The following is an 18,347-nucleotide window of genomic DNA, read 5'->3' as shown; positions in this document are numbered from 1 at the left end:
GCCATACTTGAAATTACAATTAATCTTGTCTTTTTGTGTGTATGTATGTCAGTACTGGGATTTGAATTTAGATCATCATACTTGCTAAGCTATGATTAAAGGCATGTGCCACCACATCCGGTATTTTTTTTTATTTTTATTTTTTGCCATTCCTGAGCCTTGGACTCAAGGCCTAAGCACTGTCCCTGGCTTCTTTTTGCTCAAGGCTAGCACTCTACCACTTGAGCAACAGCATCACTATTGGCTTTTTCTATATATGTGGTGCTGGAGAATCAAACCCAGGGCTTCATGTATACGAGGCAAACACTCTTGCCACTAGGCCATATTCCCAGCCCACATCTGGTATTTGTTGAGGTAGAATGTCTGATTTTTTTCTGGGCTGGCCTTGAACCTCAGTTGTTCTATCACTACCTTCCAAGTAGCTGGGATTTATAGGTGTGTATCACAATGCCTAGCTTGATTTAGGATGTTTAAGTTTTTTTTTTTGTTTTTTTTGTTTTTTTTTTTTTACATAACTGTGATACAAAAGCTTATCTATAAAAACATTCTGGGGCTGGGAATATGGCCTAGTGGCAAGAGTGCTTGCCTTGTATACATGAAGCCCTGGGTTCGATTCCTCAGCACCACATATATAGAAAAGGCCAGAAGTGGTGCTGTGGCTCAAGTGGCAGAGTGTTAGCCTTGAGCAAAAAGAAGCCAGGGACAGTGCCCCAGGACTGGCAAAAATAAAAAAAAATTCTGGTTTTTCATTTGGGATGCAGACGAGATCTCACTTTGTTGCCCTGGCTGTTCTGGAATTCTCAGGCCTAAGCAATCCTTTTTTCTTAGCCTTGTGGAGGGGCCTACAGATGCATGCCACTATACCTACATGTATTCCTTTTTATTATAGTATTAATTTACATGAGATATGAAACAGTTATAAAATGAGCTTTGTGCTAGATGGTTTTGCCCAACTGAAGGCTGATCTAAGTGTTCTAATTATGTCTATGATAGGCAAGGCTAAATGCTTATATTTGTAAGTTAGGTATATTAAATGCATTTTCTTGTTCTCCTGGAGAACAAGATGATCTTAGGGCCTTCCACACTGCAAGCTAATGTTTTACTATTGCGCTGTAAATGTATCTGAAAATGTATTTTTCAGTTTATTATCTTTTCAATTAGGATGGGTTTATTGAGCTGTAACCCTATCCTATAAGTAGAGAAACATTTGTTTCTAGAACTCTATTAAAATCTGAGACCACTGAGCTGTGTGTATTTCCCGTTTTCAGCCTCTGAGATTCAAATGATGACACTTCCCCCAGGTCAGTTTGTGATCACAGACAGTGGCGTGGCAACTCCTGTCACCTCTGGCCAAGTGAAGGCAGTCACTCCGGTAAGTCGTCCTGAAGTGCTGTGCTATAGCCCTTGTTTCAGATTTTTTTCTTCTTCTTCTTCTTAGTACTGGGGATCAAACCTCACCTTGTGCATACTAGGAAAGCAATCTGCCATTAAGCTATGTCCCAAGCTCCTCCTTCTCTCCCTTTTACACCTGAGATTTGTGTGTGTGTGTGTGTGTGTGTGTGCATGCGCACACGTGTGTACTGGTGCTATGACTTGAACTCAGTGTCTAGCCTTATCCCTGAGCTTTGTTGCTCAAGGCTGCACTCTATCACTTGAGCCACAACTCCACTTCTGGCTTTTTGCTGGTTCATTGGTGATAAGCATGTCTTAGGTTTGTCTTGCCTGGGTTGACTTTGAATCTTAGTCCTTAGATTTCAGTTTCTTGAGTAGCTAGGATTACAGATGTGAGCCACAGGTGCCCAGCAGGCTCCAGATTGTAAAGATTTGTTTCTTCCTGTTCCAGAGTCATTATGTATTATCGGAAAGTCAGCCGGATTTGGAGGAAAAGCAAACTGCTACCCTCTCTGCAACAGTACAGGTTCAGCCCTCCACACACAGTGACTCCTTGGATTCCCAGACCAGCAGCCAGCAGCAGACCACACAGTACATCATCACAACCACCACTAACGGCAACGGCAGCAGCGAGGTGCACATCACGAAGCCGTAGTGCATCCAGCGGGAGCTAGACTCGAACTCACATCATGTCTTCTCTCCTTTATCAATCACCTTCTGACACCTAGAACTCTTTTTTAAGATTTATTACTCACTCAAGAGTTTGGAAACTACCATTTGACACTCTCATATGCTGGGGGTGATTTTGCCAATGTCCTCTTTAGCAAATCGACTCCAAACCCTTGGGCTTTCTGCCACAGAATGGAGATTTTTCAGAGGAAAGTACATTTCAGGATGGAGAAACTTGGATTTTCCCCTTGTTAGTTGTTGTGTTTTTTCCTTGTTCTTTTCTTTCTGTCTTTCTTTCTTTTTTAAAAACAACACACTAATAAGCCTTATTCTCCCTTTGTGGAAATATTAAGTGGTATGTTGTGCCATGTTCATGGCCATTGGACTTCTGAATTCCAAGCCGTGGCACCTGAGGAGAAGGGGCGTTTTATGGGTGTGAATTAGGTCAAGACTGCTTTATCTTGTGTGTTTTGAGTTTTCAGTAATTTGACAAAGGAAACTTCCTAGATGAAAAAATTAGAATGATGAGAAAAAGGTTTGACAGTGTTAGAAAACTGTCATCTAAATTTTTCTTAATGTTGATTTTTAAATTTCTTTTTTTGGTGGGTTGGGTAAGGGTATTGCTATAGTGCTCAGGCTGGTCTTAAATTTCTGGGCTCCTTTAATCCTCTTGCCTCAGCCTCCTGAGTAGCTGGGAACACTGGCATGTGCCACCATTTTTGTAGTTTCTTATTTAAAAAAAAAAATGTTGGCTAATAGTACTTTCCACAGATGCTGGTCTCAGCAGATGAAATACAACCTCATGCTCTGATACTTCTTCCTTTGTTATTCCTCAGTGTGGACTCGCTGAGGAGAAAAACATGCTGGGTTTCAGCAGATTTCAAACATGCACATTAAAATGTTGCCTCCCGTTCTCTGATTGTAGTTGTATTAAGGAGATATTGGTACCAAGAAAAATTACGAAAACTATTAGTAGATAAAGAGAAAGATAGAGATAGTCAGAAAGAAAGTACTAAAGTCCTGTCCTGCCTCGCAGGATACATTTACCATTCATTGGTAAAAGATGAATTCCTTGTTCTTACCAAGCGTAAGTTTAACTTTATTTATTTATTTCTTTTTGTGGTGCTGAGGATCAAATCCAGGGCCTTGAGCATGCTAAGGAGCTGCTCCATCCACAAACCACACCCCAACATGTAATTCTTGCTTACAACATTCAGTATATTTTAGTACTTCTCATGGTATCTTAAAATGAACAGTTTTTAAATTTTGGATGGAAAGGTGGCCTTTCTTATTTTTAAACACTTTTTCACTGTCAGTACCTTGTAACTCATCTGGACCTGTTTGTAAGATGACCAATTTTCCACTTAGGGGGAAAAAATGAAAACTTGGGGACCATTTGTAATAGCTTAGGGTAAGGTAAAGGACCTGGAATATATTCCGTCTTTATGAATATTATACTGTTTGTTGGAAGAGGAAAACTATGCTGTGAAGATAGTTAGTTGGGAGCCTCGTTTGCTATGAATTCAGTGAGGAAAAGTATTTTCTTCCTTTTTATTATACATTCCAGTTATTATCCATAAAGCATTTCAAAAGTCAGTATGTATCTTAACAACTTGTGTGACATATTTTTTTAGAGTAATTATATTGTATAGTACACTTCCAACTCCAGATTAGAAAGACTTATACGTTCATTTCAAATGAAGGTAACTCACTGATTTTATTCACTTTTCTGAGTAAAACCTGGGTGTATGAATTAAGAAGTATAGTGGCTTGTTTATGGTAAAGATACTTTCTGAAAAGTAAACAATTCTTTTGGAATAACTTTATTAAAATGTAGATCTTGCACTTTGATTTTGAGAAGTTCATTCATACCATGACCTCTGAAACTTGAGACACTAAGAAAATTTGAGAAAGTTATTTCAAAAATATGTGAAACCTAGCTGGGCATAGTGGCACATACCTGTCATACTAGCACATGGGAGACTGAGGCAGGAGGTTTGTAAATTCAAGGCCAGCATGGGCTACATAGCAAGACTCTGTCTCAAAAAAAAGTGTAAAAACTGAAAAAGGGCGTTTGTATCTTTGGTGACAAAGTGTAACATTGATATTTTCAATTGAAAATTGAAATTGAGTCATAAAATGTAAACTCTGGTTTCCACAGCCCCATAAAGTGTTGGCATTAAATAAACTAGTATCCAGTCTAGAAAGAATAGACTTTTCAAAGGTCCAGTTTTAGTTTTTATAACTTAAATTTGTCCATCTTGGGTTCTTCTTGTTCTTTTTTTTTTTTTTTTCATTAGAATCAGCAAGGAACTCTCTCTTCTCAGGAATACCTTACTGATTAAAATTTATAAAAGGAAACTATCACTGAGTGAATGTTCATTTTATGCCAGTTACTTTATGCTTTTAAATACATAGAGGAAAATATTGTTGAATGATCTTCTTGTCACTTTCCCTTCTAGTGTTTCTTCCCATCTTTTTGGTCCTTAGATGGTCCTTTTGGTCCTTATATATTAGCAACCTGAGATGTGGGTGGTGGGTTTTGCCAAATGACACCAATTTTAGATCAGGGATGTACAGTCACTTGAGGGAAGAGATTTTCAAAAGGACTTGGATTTGAAGGGGTGGCAGGTTAGAATTCCTCTGAAGTCCTCAGTTGGGAAACAGGGATATAGCCAATACTTATATTAGGACCTCTCCCAAGACACATTGACCCTGTAGACTTCAAGGCTGGCAGAATATCTTGGAGTAGGTTGAACATAGATTTTTTTTTTTACATTTTTATTGTTTGATTTGTACCCTGAGAAATGGACATTTCATCATGTAAAATTCCTGTTCTTCTGGAAAGGCTTTTGTTTTGATGTTTTTGAATTATTTTCTGACTTGGAATTATCCTTCAGAAACAAACATCAACAAAAACTCTTAAGATACCTAGAGCTATAAAAAGCACTTCATGAGATACTAAAGCTGACCCATTGGTTGAAAATGTTGACCTTATCCTGTTACTTAAATGTGAACATTTATTGTACATTCAGTGAGTTATAGTGTTAATAGTCTTGTGCTACCCAGCAGGTGTAAAAATTAATAAATATTTTTTCTAATAAACATGTTTCTTGTTTGTGTATCTGAAGCTGTGAAGCTGTAAGAGCTACTGATGTGGTTGAAGTGGTTTTTTTGTTTTGTTTTGTTTTAATTACACCTTAATTTCTAGTTCCTGGTTGGGCATTTAAGAAACTTGAAAGTCCTTCCAGGCATTGGCTCACACTCAGGAGGCTGACAAGTGAGGATGTGGATCTAAGCCAAACCAGTCATGAAAGTTCATGAGACTCCAAATAACCAGAAAAAAAAAAAAAGCTGAAAGTGGAAGTGTGGCTCATGTGGTAGAGTGTTAGCCTTGATCAAAAAAGCCCAAGGACAGTGCCCAGAATCTGAGTTCAAGCCCCAGGACTGCCCCCACCCCCCCCAAAAAAAAGTTGAAAGTCTCCACTTACCCTATGAACAAATGTAAAAGCTGAACAAACCAAAACATCAATAACTTTTCTTAAATCAATCAGTGAAGGGAAGTTACAGTGCATAACTGCTGGCCTCAAAACTGGAGAGACAGTGGGACTCACTAGACGCTATGTTGAAAATGAAGTATACAACTTATGGGTGGAGACAGGAGGGAAAAACTGAAAGAGTGAGGGAAAGGGATGACATTGTCCAAAAAAGAAATGTACTTATTACCTGACTCATGTAACTGCAATCTCTCTGTACATTACTTTTATAGTAAGAAATTAAAACTGGAGAGACAGGTGACACGAAGTATCACAACAAACACTTATTAGAAGAAGCCTCTAAGGGAGCTAATGGAGGGGGGGGGATATGACTTGTAATTGATAAATTGCTGGTGGTACAGTCTAGACAAGTCTGAAATATTAATAACTCCAGAGGGACAAAAGGGATTCCTATTTCTTTTTTGAGCTTTACTTCCATGAACATGGCTAGGTTTTCACAGTGAATATTCTGGAAAAATCCCTTGGTGCTCCTGAAGTGGCAGGGGTAGGGATGGGGAATAGAGGGAGGTGGAGGAGACAGAAACCATTCTCCATATGCCACAAGATTGTACTCCTTAACAGTGACAGTTTTCAGAAGAAATAGGTTAATCAGAGCCCAACCTGAAGATGTTTTATCAGAGCCTAACTGGCCTGGGCAAAAGGAAATACCCAATTTTGTTATCTAACTATAGCCATCCTTTGCCATCTAAGGAGGAAAAAAAAGGAGAAATAATTATGAAGGTAGTCACTCAGAATCACAAACTAAGACCAAATCTAGGATGCTAAAATACCTCCCCTGACCCCACTATCTTATCCCCATTTAACTAGAGACCTATTTGCAGAAATTATCTTCAACCAGTACGTGATGTTTAGCTGCTAATAAAAAAAATTCAGGGCCAAGAGCTGGTGGCTCACTCCTATAATCCTGACCATTCAGGAGCTTGAGATTTGAGGACTGAAGTTCAAAGCTACACCAGGCAGGAATGTTGTGAGACTCATCTCCAAGTAACTAGCAAAAAGCTAGAAGTAGAGCTGTGGCTCTAGTGGTAGAGTGCCAGACTTGAATGAAAAAGCTAAAGGGCAGATCTCTGGCCCTGAGTAAAAGCCCCAGGATCAACACAATAAACAAAAAAACGCCAAGCAAGGGAATAAAAGGGAAAGATGCCACTGATCAAGATTCATTGTGCGTGTGTGCAAGCACACACGCACATTGCTGCTTGTGTGGCTTGAACTCAGGCTTTGAGCCCTGTCCCTGAGTTTTTTTGCTCGAGGTTAGCACTCTACCACTTGAGTCACAGCTCCACTTCTAGCTTTTCGGTGGTTAATTGGAGGTAAGAGTCTCACAGACTATCCTGCTTGGGCATGGCTTGAACTGTGATCCTTAGATTTCAGTCTTCTGAGTAGCTAGGATCACAGGCTTGATATGTAGAACTGAAACCCCATTGTATAACTACTTAAAGATAAATTAAAAAAGTAAGAACACAACCCTAAAAATACTGGCCAAAGACACCTTAAGAAAAAATATATCCTGGTGACAAGAGAGTATATGAAAAGACAGTTCAGTTGCTGTCATCTGGGAAATTCAAATTAAAACTATATGAGATGCCACATAGAGCTATGGCTGATCTCCAGAACCCTGACAACACCAAAATGCTACCAAGAATCTGGTCATAGTCCCAAGGAAAGGGAAACCTCGATGATAATGATGAATGGTGTTCCACTTCACTTATACAAGGGTGGTTTCTAGTCCAGGAACCTCCCAACAACCTTGCCAGAACACAGGGCATCTTTTCCACCCTGGAGCAGGTGGAGAAGCAGAGATTGGGAAACCACTGTTTTCCATGGGGGATAGGATATTAACTTGGCCCGCTGGCTGGCTTCTCTGATATATTTCTATTCAATCCAGAGAACTGAAGGTGGTCTCTGCATCACTAGGGGAGCAACCGAAATACTCAGTACCTAACAAAAGCCTTATACTCCGTGTGTGTGTGTGTGTGTGTGTGTGTGTGTGTGTGTGTGTGCCTTTCCTGGGCGCTGTCCCTGAGGTTTTTTTGTTTGTTTGTTTGTTTTTGCTCAAAGCTAGTTCTCCACCAGTTGAGTTACAGCTCCACTTCTGGCTTTTTGCTGTTGTTAATTGCAGTTAAGAGTCTGACAGACTTTATTGTCCCCGCTGGCTTTGAACTGTGATCCTCAGATCTCAGTCTCCTGAATAGCTAGGATCACAGGCGTGAGCTACTGGTGCCCAGCAGGACACTCTAATTTAAAATGCACTTTCTGGACGTTGGGAGCATGGAGATGAGAGGAAAGACACTGAGGTTCGTCTTTTCGCTTCTGAGCCTGGAGAAAGCAAGACTTCCTGCACTGTAAGAGGGGCACCATCAGCAGGGCGCAGGTGCTGGGCCCACGCGGTAGAGAGAAAATGGTCGGCACAGTGCCTGCATCAGGTCCTGCTTAGCTTGCAGGACCTCCATTCTGCCAGGCAAAGAAATCCAACTTCTTCCAGCCCTCCAGAAGCTCCTAAACCAGGCGAGACCACCATGGAGAGCGGCCTACATCCGAGACCAATAGACCGGGAGTTTACAGGCAGGCCAGTGAGGCTCTGGGCCCCGCCCCAGGTCCCGCCCCCAGCAAGCCCCGCCCCTTCCGCCGCCCGAGCTCGGAGCGTGCACGCACCCGCACGCCTTGCGGGAGCGAGCGCGTCCGGGAGCCCGCGTCTGGAGGAGCCCTGCGGGTTGGGAGACCCGCGTCCAGGATTCTGGTGAGGGCGGGCCCAGGGCGGCGGGAGGGTTAAAATGTGTCCCGGGGGGCGGAGAGAGGAAGTGGGGCTCCTAGGGCGCCGCCTCCCGTGGGCCCGGGGCAGGAAGCTGGGCGTTGGGAGCGGGGCGGCCCGAGTGGGTGAGGGTTAGGGTTAGGCACCGTGTGGGGGAGGGGCGGGGTGCTGTGCAGAGGGGCGGGGCTGGAGTCCGGAGCGGGGCTGGGGGTGGGTAGGATGGGATTGGTTGCCAGAGGCCGGGGGTTTGGAACTGGCCATTGCTCCGGGAAGAGCTGTGTAATTCTGCTTGGGGAGGGTCCTGGAGGGAAGGTTCGTTAGCCAGGTGCAGTGGGAAGGCATTGGGGAGAGGAGACCAGGACACCCACGACTCAAAACCTATGGCTTCCGGGGTTCCAGCTCTCTGGTAGCCGCTTGCTTTTCGTTCATTTGAGATCCTGTTGAGAAGAGTTGGCAGAGCACTGGACACTGATGAAAGTGAACTATGCAACTCGTGGGTGGAGATGGGAGAGAGGGAATGGGTGAGAATGGGTGAACAGCTGACACTGTGCCAAAGGAAATGTACTTACTACCTGACGTATGTAAATGTAACTCTGTTGTATAGCACCTCTAAAACAATAAAGTAAATTAAAAAAGAATAGTTGGCAGGGCAAAGGTTGTCACAGGGATATAGTACAATTAGCTAAATATCTGTTGTAACAGAAGAAATTTCCAAGCAAGTTGTGTAGGAAAGTACCTGACAGCATTAGTTTGCATTTGTTCTGTCTAGTATTAATTCTGCTGCTGGGAATTTTATTCTAAATATCAAGTTGCTTCTGCATTAAAAAAACCTCATGTGCTGTGTGCAAAAGGCTGATGGGACACAATTACCTGGGACCCACCCAGCTTCTTTGATCTAATACTAATCTCTGCTGTATCTTTACATAGATCTGAAATCTGTTCAAGAGAAGTTTAAGGGGAGAGGCACTTCAGGGTTTGCTCATCATCATTTGAGAATTTTGGAAATACAAACTGTCCCTTTGTTGGAAAATATTTATTGCAAGATTCCAGGATTGGAAATAACAATAGAAAGGTCCTGGACCAACTGCTCTGTGGCTTACAGGTAAGGAAATTGATACCTGTTGAGGTAAGAGTTTTTTTTTTAGAAGATCACAGAATTACTAGCTGATCTACACTAGAGGTTTGGCATTTGGATTGAGTATTATTTTTTCCTTTACATTTAAGTATACTATGTTCATTTGGTAGGAACAGAAGCTAGAATGATTTAGTGAAGGCTTACACAGGGATTGAGTTCAAGTTCCTGCTGGAATTGTTGATAGTCCTGTGGCTTCAACTTCTCTGATTCCAGCCATCAGCTTTGTGAGATGTTCTCTGAAAATGTTTTAGTATGTTATTTTCTAAAGGTGGCCAGCAGTGTTCCGTTATTACAGGAGGAGAAGAATAGTATTAATTCACAATGTTGTAAAGATCAGCTGGTTGAAGCCAACTGTGGTGGCTCACACCTCAAATCCTAGCTACTCAAGGGGCTGAGATGTGAGGATTGAGGTTCAAAGCCAACCAGAGCAGGAAAATCTTGTCAGACTCTATCTCCAATTGACTACTAAAAAAGCTGGAAGTGGAGTTATGTTAGAGCTCTAGCTTTGAGCAGACAAGTTCAGGGACAGTGCCCAGGCCCTCAGTTCAAGTCCCAGGACAGACACCAAACAAACACCATCAGTTGATGTTTGTAAAGTCAAACTACTGACTTTACTGGTTGTCTTCAGGTCCTTGAAACATTAGGAGTTTATGTGGACTAATAATGCTTTCATTTCAGGATTTAAATTGAGTGTTTCTGCAAAAGTATTGTGTAGTGTTAAGAATTTGGGCTGGATGTGGTGGTTTATGTCTGTAATGGTAGCTACCTGGGACTCAGAGATAGGAGGATCTCCATTTGAGGCCAACCTGGGCAAAAATTTGTGACATCCTATCTAAGACAGACCAGTTATTGTGGCACACAACTAATCCTAGCTATTTGGGAAGCAGAGGTAGGAGGATCAAGGCTGGCCTCAGGCAAAAAGTTTGACTTTATAATAACTAAAGGGCTGGTGTTATGGTTCAAGTGATAGAGCATTTGCTTAGCATACATGAGGCCCTAAGTTCATATGCCAACCTACGGAAGAAAAACCATGGATTTGCAGGTAGGTAGACTTAGGTTTAGTATGGCCTTTGGAGGATGGAGGACAAGTTAATTACCTATTTTTATTTATTTATTAATTCATTTATTCTTTTATTTATTTATTTTTGTGTGTGTGCAGTACTGTGCCTGAACTCAGGGCCTCAACCTCTCAGTTTTTTTCTGCTCATGGCTGGCACTCTACCACTTGAACTACATCTTCAGTTCCAATTTTTTGCTGGTTAATTGGAGGTAAGAGTCTCAGACTTTTCTGCCCATGCTAACTTTGAACTGAGATTCTCAGATTTCAGCCTCTTGAGTAACTAGGATTACAGGTGTGAGCTACTTACACCTAATCTTTATTTTTAGTATCAGTAGAATAAGTGTAAATATATCCCTGTTGCAGGAATTAATGGAGGTACATGAATGTCTTACTGGGCCCATTTCAAGTAACTGTTACCATTACTGTCTGAGGCTTACTAGTATACACAGATTTTCAGTGTGTTGTATAATAGAGAAAAATTAACTGCCCCAAATTATTAAATTATGTTACAGTGGAGTGATTATTGACTTGAGAACTCTTTTGTTATTGGTGTGGCTTGAACTCAGTGCCTGGGCATTGTCGCCAAGCTTTTTTGCTCAAAGCTACCATTTTGAGCCAAGCTCCACACCCAGTTTTCTAGTGGTTAACTGGAGATAAAAATCTCGTGGACTTTCTTACCTAGGCTGGCTTTGAACCATTATCTTCAGATCTCAGCCTCCTGAGTAGCTAAGATTATACTCATGAGCCACCAGCACTGAGCTTTCTTTTTGGTCAGCCTTGGTGCTTGAATGGGGCCTGGGTGCTATCCTACCACTTTGAGCCACAGCTCCACTTTTGGTTCTCTGGTGGTTAATTGGAGAAAGAGTCTCATGGACTTTCCTGCCTGGGCTGGCTTTGAACTGTGATTCTTAGATCTCAGCCTCCTGAGTAGCTAGGATTTTTGGCGTGAGCCACCAATGCCTGGCTGACCTGGGACTCTTAATTATGACTGTAATCTGTTTATAATTTATTTTCTGAGTGTCATTCTACATCGCTAAGTGAAAGTATAAGAAATTTATGAAGGTAGGAGTTAGTGTAGAAGCATTTTGAGAAAACAGCTCTTCTAGAAAATTCGGGTGGAAGGTGCAGTTTAGGAAGGGAGGGAGAAGTTATTTTTAGTTAGGGTAGAAGGATAGGACTTGAAAGTCAATTTGAGAAGGAATGTTTTCCAGATTTCTGTATTTCTGCCTCAAGATGCATTTTTGTTCAGGGTACCTTGGAGCACAATGGATTCTTTGGATCATATGCTGACGGATCCCCTGGAACTTGGTCCATGTGGAGATGGCCATGGCACCCGCATTATGGAGGATTGTATGCTGGGAGGCACCAGGGTTAGCCTACCGGAGGACCTTCTGGAGGATGTGAGTAGTTACATTGTTGCAAGCATTTCTCACCTTCTAATAGCAGCTATTCTCAAGCTCTTTCCCACTGTAGAGTTTTCAGGCCTGCTTTCTTTTTTCTGCATTGTAGGTGGAGTCATCTCCTATTTTCTATTTTAAGTGTAAAATGTCTAAGGAAGAAAGCATATGCTGCATTCTACGTGTTTAATAATGTGCCAGAATAACTTGATAACATGAGATGAACCTTATTTTTGATAATTGTCATTAGTTAAAAAAAAATTAGGGGCTGGGGATATAGCCTAGTGGCAAGAGTGCCTGCCTCGGATACACGAGGCCCTAGGTTCGATTCCCCAGCACCACATATACAGAAAACGGCCAGAAGCGGCGCTGTGGCTCAAGTGGCAGAGTGCTAGCCTTGAGCGGGAAGAAGCCAGGGACAGTGCTCAGGCCCTGAGTCCAAGGCCCAGGACTGGCCAAAAAAAAAAAAAAAAATTAGGTCAAGCCAAGTGCCAATGGCTCGCTCCTGTAATCCTAGCAATTTAGGACACTGAGATCTGAGCCTGGTGGTTTTAAACCAGTCCCATCAGGAAAGTCTGTGAGACTCTTTTCTCCAATTAACCCCTAGAAAACCAGAAGTGGTGCTGTGGCTCAAAGTGACAAAGCTCTAGCCTTGAGCGAAAAAGCTTAGGGACGCACCCAGATCCTGAGTCCAAGCCCCGACCACCAACAACAAAAAGATTAGGTCAGATGTGATGAGTTTAGGCTTGTAATCCTAGCACTAGGGAGTCTGAAACAGGAAGATCACGAGTTTGAGGCTAACCTGGGTTAGTAGAGTCCTGTCTCAAGAAACAGACAATGCAGTAAAAAGGTGGTGGTATGTTTTAAGCATAGAAATATGTGTTTATGTTAAAACGATTGTTGTGTTGTGAATCATTAAACAAAACTCTGGCATGTTATGTCTGTCCATCAAATAACCATGTGAGAGTACATGCCTGAGTTAGATGGGATGCCAGCAAACCTCTGACCATGTTTATAGGCAAGATGTGCTATCATCATCATTGCCAAGGTGTTTGTGTGCAGGTAACTATGTATGAAAACATTCACTTAAGCATGCATTTTATTTGGTGTGCTGCAGTTTGAACATGTAGATAGTACACACACAGACTCAGCATATGTGTGTGAGTGTGTGGTGTGTGCAAGTGTAGTATGCAAATGCCTGTGTTAGTTTTAAGAGATAATTTCATGTAGTCCTGTCTGCTTCAGATTCTTCCATTATATGTCAAACATTGTAGATAAAATGAGAGCCATTAGTGTGCCCTTCTGATACAAGCTCCCACTGCAATAGCACCTGTGTTGCAGTTGGCATTTATAGTTCCCATTCCTTTTTAAAAATTGCATTGTGGGCTGGGAATATGGCCTAGTGGTAGAGTGCTCGCCTCACATACATGAAGCCCAGGGTTCGATTCCTCAGCACCACATGTATAGAAAAAGCCAGAAGTGGCTCTGTGGCTCAAGTGGTAGAGCACTAGCCTTGAGCAAAAAGAAGCCAGGGAGAGTGCTCAGACCCTGAGTTCAAGCCCCAGGACTGGCAAAAAACAAAACAAAACAAAAATTGCATTTTATGTATGTGACATGATCCAGCTGTGGTGCCCAGTCTAGTTGTATGTTCTTTGCATATTCTTTCAAGGAAATCGCTGTAGATCATTCATTTAGTCAACTAATACTTATAAGTGTTTGTTTAATGCCAGACATCGAGTTAGAAGATTTTGGACATTGAATCTGAGATACTTTTGCCACATTCAGGCAAAGATGATTGGTAGGTGGCTGGATTATTGAGTTTCTCCTGAGATTATAGCTCTCTTGTTCCTTAGGATAAAGTCAGAGCCACCTAACAGGTTCTTTTTATCCATTGCCTTGCACACCTTTCTCTGTCCTTCCTCTAGCCAGACATTGCCTGAACTGAACCTCGCTCATTCTCTCTCTCTCTCTCTCTCTCTCTCTCTCTCTCTCTCTCTCTCTCTCTCTCTCTCTTTCTCTCTCTCTCTTTCTCTTTCTCTTTCTCTGTGCTGGTGCTTGAAATCAGGGCCTTAGGCTGTCATTTGGTGAAAAAACTCAACACTAGTCCTCTATACTTGAACCACACTTCCACTTTGGGCCTTTTCCTGGGTAATCGGGGATTTATTTGTCCCAGTTGGCTTCCAATCTCTATCCTCAGATCTCAGCCTCCTGAATAGCTATGGATTACTGACAGGCATGAGCCACTAAAGCCCGGCTTTTGAACATTTTTTAATTTTAAAAATGTGTTACTCATAAGACTATGTAAAACATTTATACACAGTTTAAATAATAATAAAATAGTTGGGTATGTTGTATCCCTGTGGTCTGAGACCAAGGCAATAGGATCACTGGAGCTTATGAGCTTCTGGGCACTATAGCAAAACTCACTTTCAAAATAGTAAAGATAGAATGGGAGAGAGAACCCATGTGGCACCACTAGTACTTAGTGTTGTTTTTATTTATTTATTTATTTATTTATTTATTTATTTATTTGGTGCTAGTACTGAGGCTTGAACTCAGAGTCTGGGTGCCATCCCTTAGCTTTTTTGCTCAAGTTCTGGGGCAGTTTACCACTTGAGCCATAGCTCCACTTTGACTTTTTGGTAGTTAATTGAAAATAAGGGTCTTACAGACTTTCCTGCCAGGCTGACATTGACCTTCAGTCCTCTGAGCTCAGCCTCCTCAGTAGTTATGATTACAGGTGTGGACACCCAGCACCTAGCACCCTCTTAGTGTATTAACACTACCCTTGTAGCCCCAGTATGCCTCATCTCCTTTCTCCATATCTCCACAGGTTAACTGTTTTCCTTTCTTTTGTATTAATTTGTTTTTATGGCTTTGTTCTGTGGATTTTTAATTTCTCTGTCAGCATTTTCCCCCTTTCCTTATATCATTAACTATCTTATTATTCTTTCTAGTGGGCCTTTCTCTTCTATACTGTGTGTTTGTGTACACATCAGCACCTCTTAAACTGGACTGTAATTATATGTTTAATTGTTAACCCTCCAGGCAGTGTCTGTGCTAGTCTAGCTTAGTACCTGGCAGATACATGTGATGTGTAATGAGTGAAATGAAAATGACCTCTGTCTTGCTGATGCTCACTGTTAGCCAGTGACCTCAGCTCTCAAACTCCCCTCCATGTTAACTTTCTCCTCACTGCAGTTTAACCTGGATTCAGGTGTCCACCATCACACTCTTGTGGGGCACAGATGGCTTCCACATGTGCTTCTGGCTACTGCGATCCTTCTCCTCTGGAATTATGTGCTGTTAGGTATACTGTTGTGGCTTATATATTATTATTTTTAATTTCTTAGTTTTTGAGAGTTGAGTAGAAGTCATTGGAATTTTATTTTGTTTTATTGTATTAGTATAAGTTAATTGCCTAAGGAGTTTTATTGTGGAATTTCTATACCGGGATTTCAGTTTCTTCAGTTTAAACTTGAATGGTAGTCATGGTGGCACAACAAATGTGAATGAACTAGAAACCACTGAACTGCAGACTTAGAAATGATAAAATGGTAGATTCTGTGCTATATATGTCTTACTACATTATACCCACACAAACTTAAAAGTCTATTTTTTTCTGTTATTTTTTTGTTTTGCCTGAATTCTTCTAGCCCGAGATATTCTTTGATGTGGTCAGCCTCTCCACGTGGCAGGAAGTCTTGAGTGACTCTCAGCGTGCACACCTCCGGCAGTTTCTGCCTCATTTTCCTGTGGACAGTGCGGAGCAGCAAAACGGGCTCATCCTCGCCCTGTTCAGCGGGGAGAACTTCCGCTTTGGAAACCCTCTGCACATCGCCCAGAAGCTTTTCCGAGGTCCATAGCTCAATGTTGTGTTTTTATTAGGGTGGAATGTGGGGATACTTTCACTTAGGAGAATAATGCTTTCATTTTATTGAGAACTTTGTTTTCTCCTACTGGGATTTGAACTCAAGGCCTTGTTCTTGCTAGGCTTGGACTCCACAGCTAGACATTGCTGTAGCTTGCTTTTGTACTGGTTATGTCTTAGAAAAGAGACTTGCTTCCAACCCAGGTACAGCCTGTTTTAGGCTTCTCAGCCTACCTGGGGAGTCAGGCACACACCACCATGCCAGGATTTTTCCACTGAGTTGGAATCTTGGGGACTTTTCTTTCTGAGCTGGCCTGAATCAGAGACCTTCCATTTTCAACCTCCCGTGTAGTTAGGATTCAGACACGATTCACTGTCACCTAACTTCTCTTCATTTTTCTGTATAGATTCTAATGTAGCAGAGAATGGTTTGTGTAATGTTTTTCTGTCTGTGTAGTATTTTTAAAGATGAGATTTGATTGACAAGCAGAAAATAATAGAAACCCAGCTGCTTACTATTACCCCAAACACAAAGTGAAAGGTTACTACCATCTCAGAGGTCCTAATTTTTATTAGTGGTCTTTAAACTTATTTTTTTTTAGTCAGTCATGGGCTTGAACGCAAGGCCTGGGCACTGTCCTTTAGCTCTTTTGCTCAAGGCTAGGACTCTACTACTTTGAGCCATAGCTCCACTACTGGTTTTTGGTGCTTAGTTGGAGATGGGTGTCACAGAGATAAATGCCTGGGCTGGCTTGGAACCAAGCCTTTCAGATCTCAGCCTCCTGAGTAGCTAGGGTTGCAGATGTGAGCCACCAGTGCCCAGCTTGTTTTTTATATTTCCTGTAGAAAAACATGGCATTTCATTTTAGCATCTCTCTCTCTCTCTCTCTCTCTCTCTCTCTCTCTCTCTCTCTCTTTCTCTTTCTCTTTCTCTTTCTTTTAGCTGGTCCTGGGGCAGCTTGAACTCAGGGCCTGGTGCTGTCCCTGAGCCTCTTTGTGCTCTACCTCTTGAGCTTCAGTGCTACTTCCAGCTTTTTCTGAGTAGTTTATTGTACCTAAGAGTCTCATGAACTTTCTTGCCTGGGCTGGCTTTGAATTACGACCCTCAGATCTCAGCCTCCTGAGTAGCTAGGATTACAGGTGTGAGCCACAAGTGCCCAGCTCATGTATTTCCTAATAAGGACCTAATCACAGCCCTCTGAGCTGACTCAGGACCTTTTGTACTGAGCAAATAGTATCCTAGGCGATTTCATGTTCAGATGTTCTTAATTGTTGTAGACATGTGTTGTGTACATTGCTGTTTAAATCCAGTACCCATACAGGGATCAGTATCAACAGTGTGTTACGCACTTAGTCTCTTGAGCTTTTTGAACACAGTATGTACTCTGCCCTTTAGTGTATTTTTTCTACAAACTGATAGGGTTTTTTTTGTTTGTTTGTTTATCTTGTTTTGTTTTTTTGTGCCAATCCTAGAGCCTGAACTCAGGTTGTCTCTGAGCTTTTTAATTTATTTTTTGCTTAAGACTAGCACTCTACCACTTGAGCAACAGCTCCATTTCTGGCTTTTTGGTAATTTATTGGAGGGAAGAGTCTCATGGAGTTTCCTGCCTAGGCTAGCTTTGAACTGTGATCCTCAGATCTCAGCCTCCTGAGTAGCTAGGATGACAGCCATGAGCTGCTGGTACCCAGCTCAAATTGGCAGTTTTGAAGAGTCTAGGAGGGATAATAGAATTGAATAATAATGTCCTGATTTCTGCTAATTTGTCATCCTTGTTGCTTTATGATTAGATTTTGCCAATTTTTTTTTTTTTTTTTTTTTTGCTAGAATGCTTTGTGGGAAATGCTTTCTTGTTTTGTCACCTCTGGAAGCAGATGGTGTCAATTTTCTATCATTGGTAATGCATGTGCAATCATTTGGTTAAGGCACTGGCTCATGCCTGTAATCCTAGTTACTCAGAAGGCTGAGATCTGAGGATCATGGTTTGAAGCCAGCACAGGCAGAAAAGTCCTCATGAGACGCTTAAACAACTGAAAATGGAGCTGTATAGCTCAAAGTGGTAGAACGCTAGCCTTGAGCAAGAAAGCTAAGGAACAGCGCTCAGGCTCTGAGTTCAAGCCCTACAACCAACAACAAAAAGAAGAGGTATTTGTCAGAGCTATTGATTATAAGGGCATCTCTTTTTCTTTATAATTACAAAGTAATTTGTCAGAGGCTACTTTGAGGTCAAGTGATAGATCTATTACTCTAAAGCCAGTTTACCCAGTGGTATTTGCTACCACTGGTGATCCTTGTTATTATTGAGAGGTTGCAACCTCTATTATTTAGAGGTTACCAATTCTAAGTCAGTTTCCTCTCTCGATTATATAGAGAAGTAGTACCTGTTTCTTCTTTCCTTTTTGGGATGCCTTTGATAGGATGGCCTGAAAGTGCTGCATATCTTGAGTTATGTTAAATTGGACATCTTGTTGTTAGAGACATCAGGCTTACCATTTCTTACCCACCATCATTTTAAGGAC

General features: G+C 41.7%; 2 protein-coding genes across 11 annotated transcripts in view; both read left to right on the top strand.

Moving 5' to 3' along the window:
- Positions 1 to 5,166, top strand: part of Prdm10 (PR/SET domain 10) — a 94,927-nt gene extending 89,761 nt beyond the window's left edge. For all 5 annotated transcript variants that reach the window (XM_048343608.1, XM_048343607.1, XM_048343610.1 and 2 more), the window contains 2 exons: positions 1,269 to 1,372; positions 1,844 to 5,166. In XM_048343608.1, coding sequence (XP_048199565.1) covers positions 1,269 to 1,372; positions 1,844 to 2,047 — 308 coding nt within the window. In that variant the 3' untranslated portion in view covers positions 2,048 to 5,166. The remainder of the gene's footprint in view (positions 1 to 1,268; positions 1,373 to 1,843) is intronic.
- A 3,113-nt stretch (positions 5,167 to 8,279) lies between these two features.
- Nfrkb (nuclear factor related to kappaB binding protein) overlaps positions 8,280 to 18,347 on the top strand; it is a 37,289-nt gene continuing 27,221 nt past the window's right edge. For 5 of the 6 annotated variants that reach the window (XM_048343605.1, XM_048343604.1, XM_048343603.1 and 2 more), the window contains exons 1-4: positions 8,280 to 8,355; positions 9,295 to 9,469; positions 11,812 to 11,962; positions 15,616 to 15,817. In XM_048343605.1, the coding sequence (XP_048199562.1) occupies positions 11,828 to 11,962; positions 15,616 to 15,817 (337 nt within the window). In that variant the 5' untranslated portion in view covers positions 8,280 to 8,355; positions 9,295 to 9,469; positions 11,812 to 11,827. Of the gene's footprint in view, positions 8,356 to 9,294; positions 9,470 to 10,718; positions 10,772 to 11,811; positions 11,963 to 15,615; positions 15,818 to 18,347 lie in introns of those variants that run through there. The other variant, XM_048343602.1, reaches the window with a different exon arrangement.

This window comes from Perognathus longimembris, chromosome 3, assembly GCF_023159225.1.
Source record: "Perognathus longimembris pacificus isolate PPM17 chromosome 3, ASM2315922v1, whole genome shotgun sequence".
NCBI classification, from domain to species: domain Eukaryota; kingdom Metazoa; phylum Chordata; class Mammalia; order Rodentia; family Heteromyidae; genus Perognathus; species Perognathus longimembris.
This window is presented reverse-complemented; position numbering and strand designations above follow the sequence as displayed.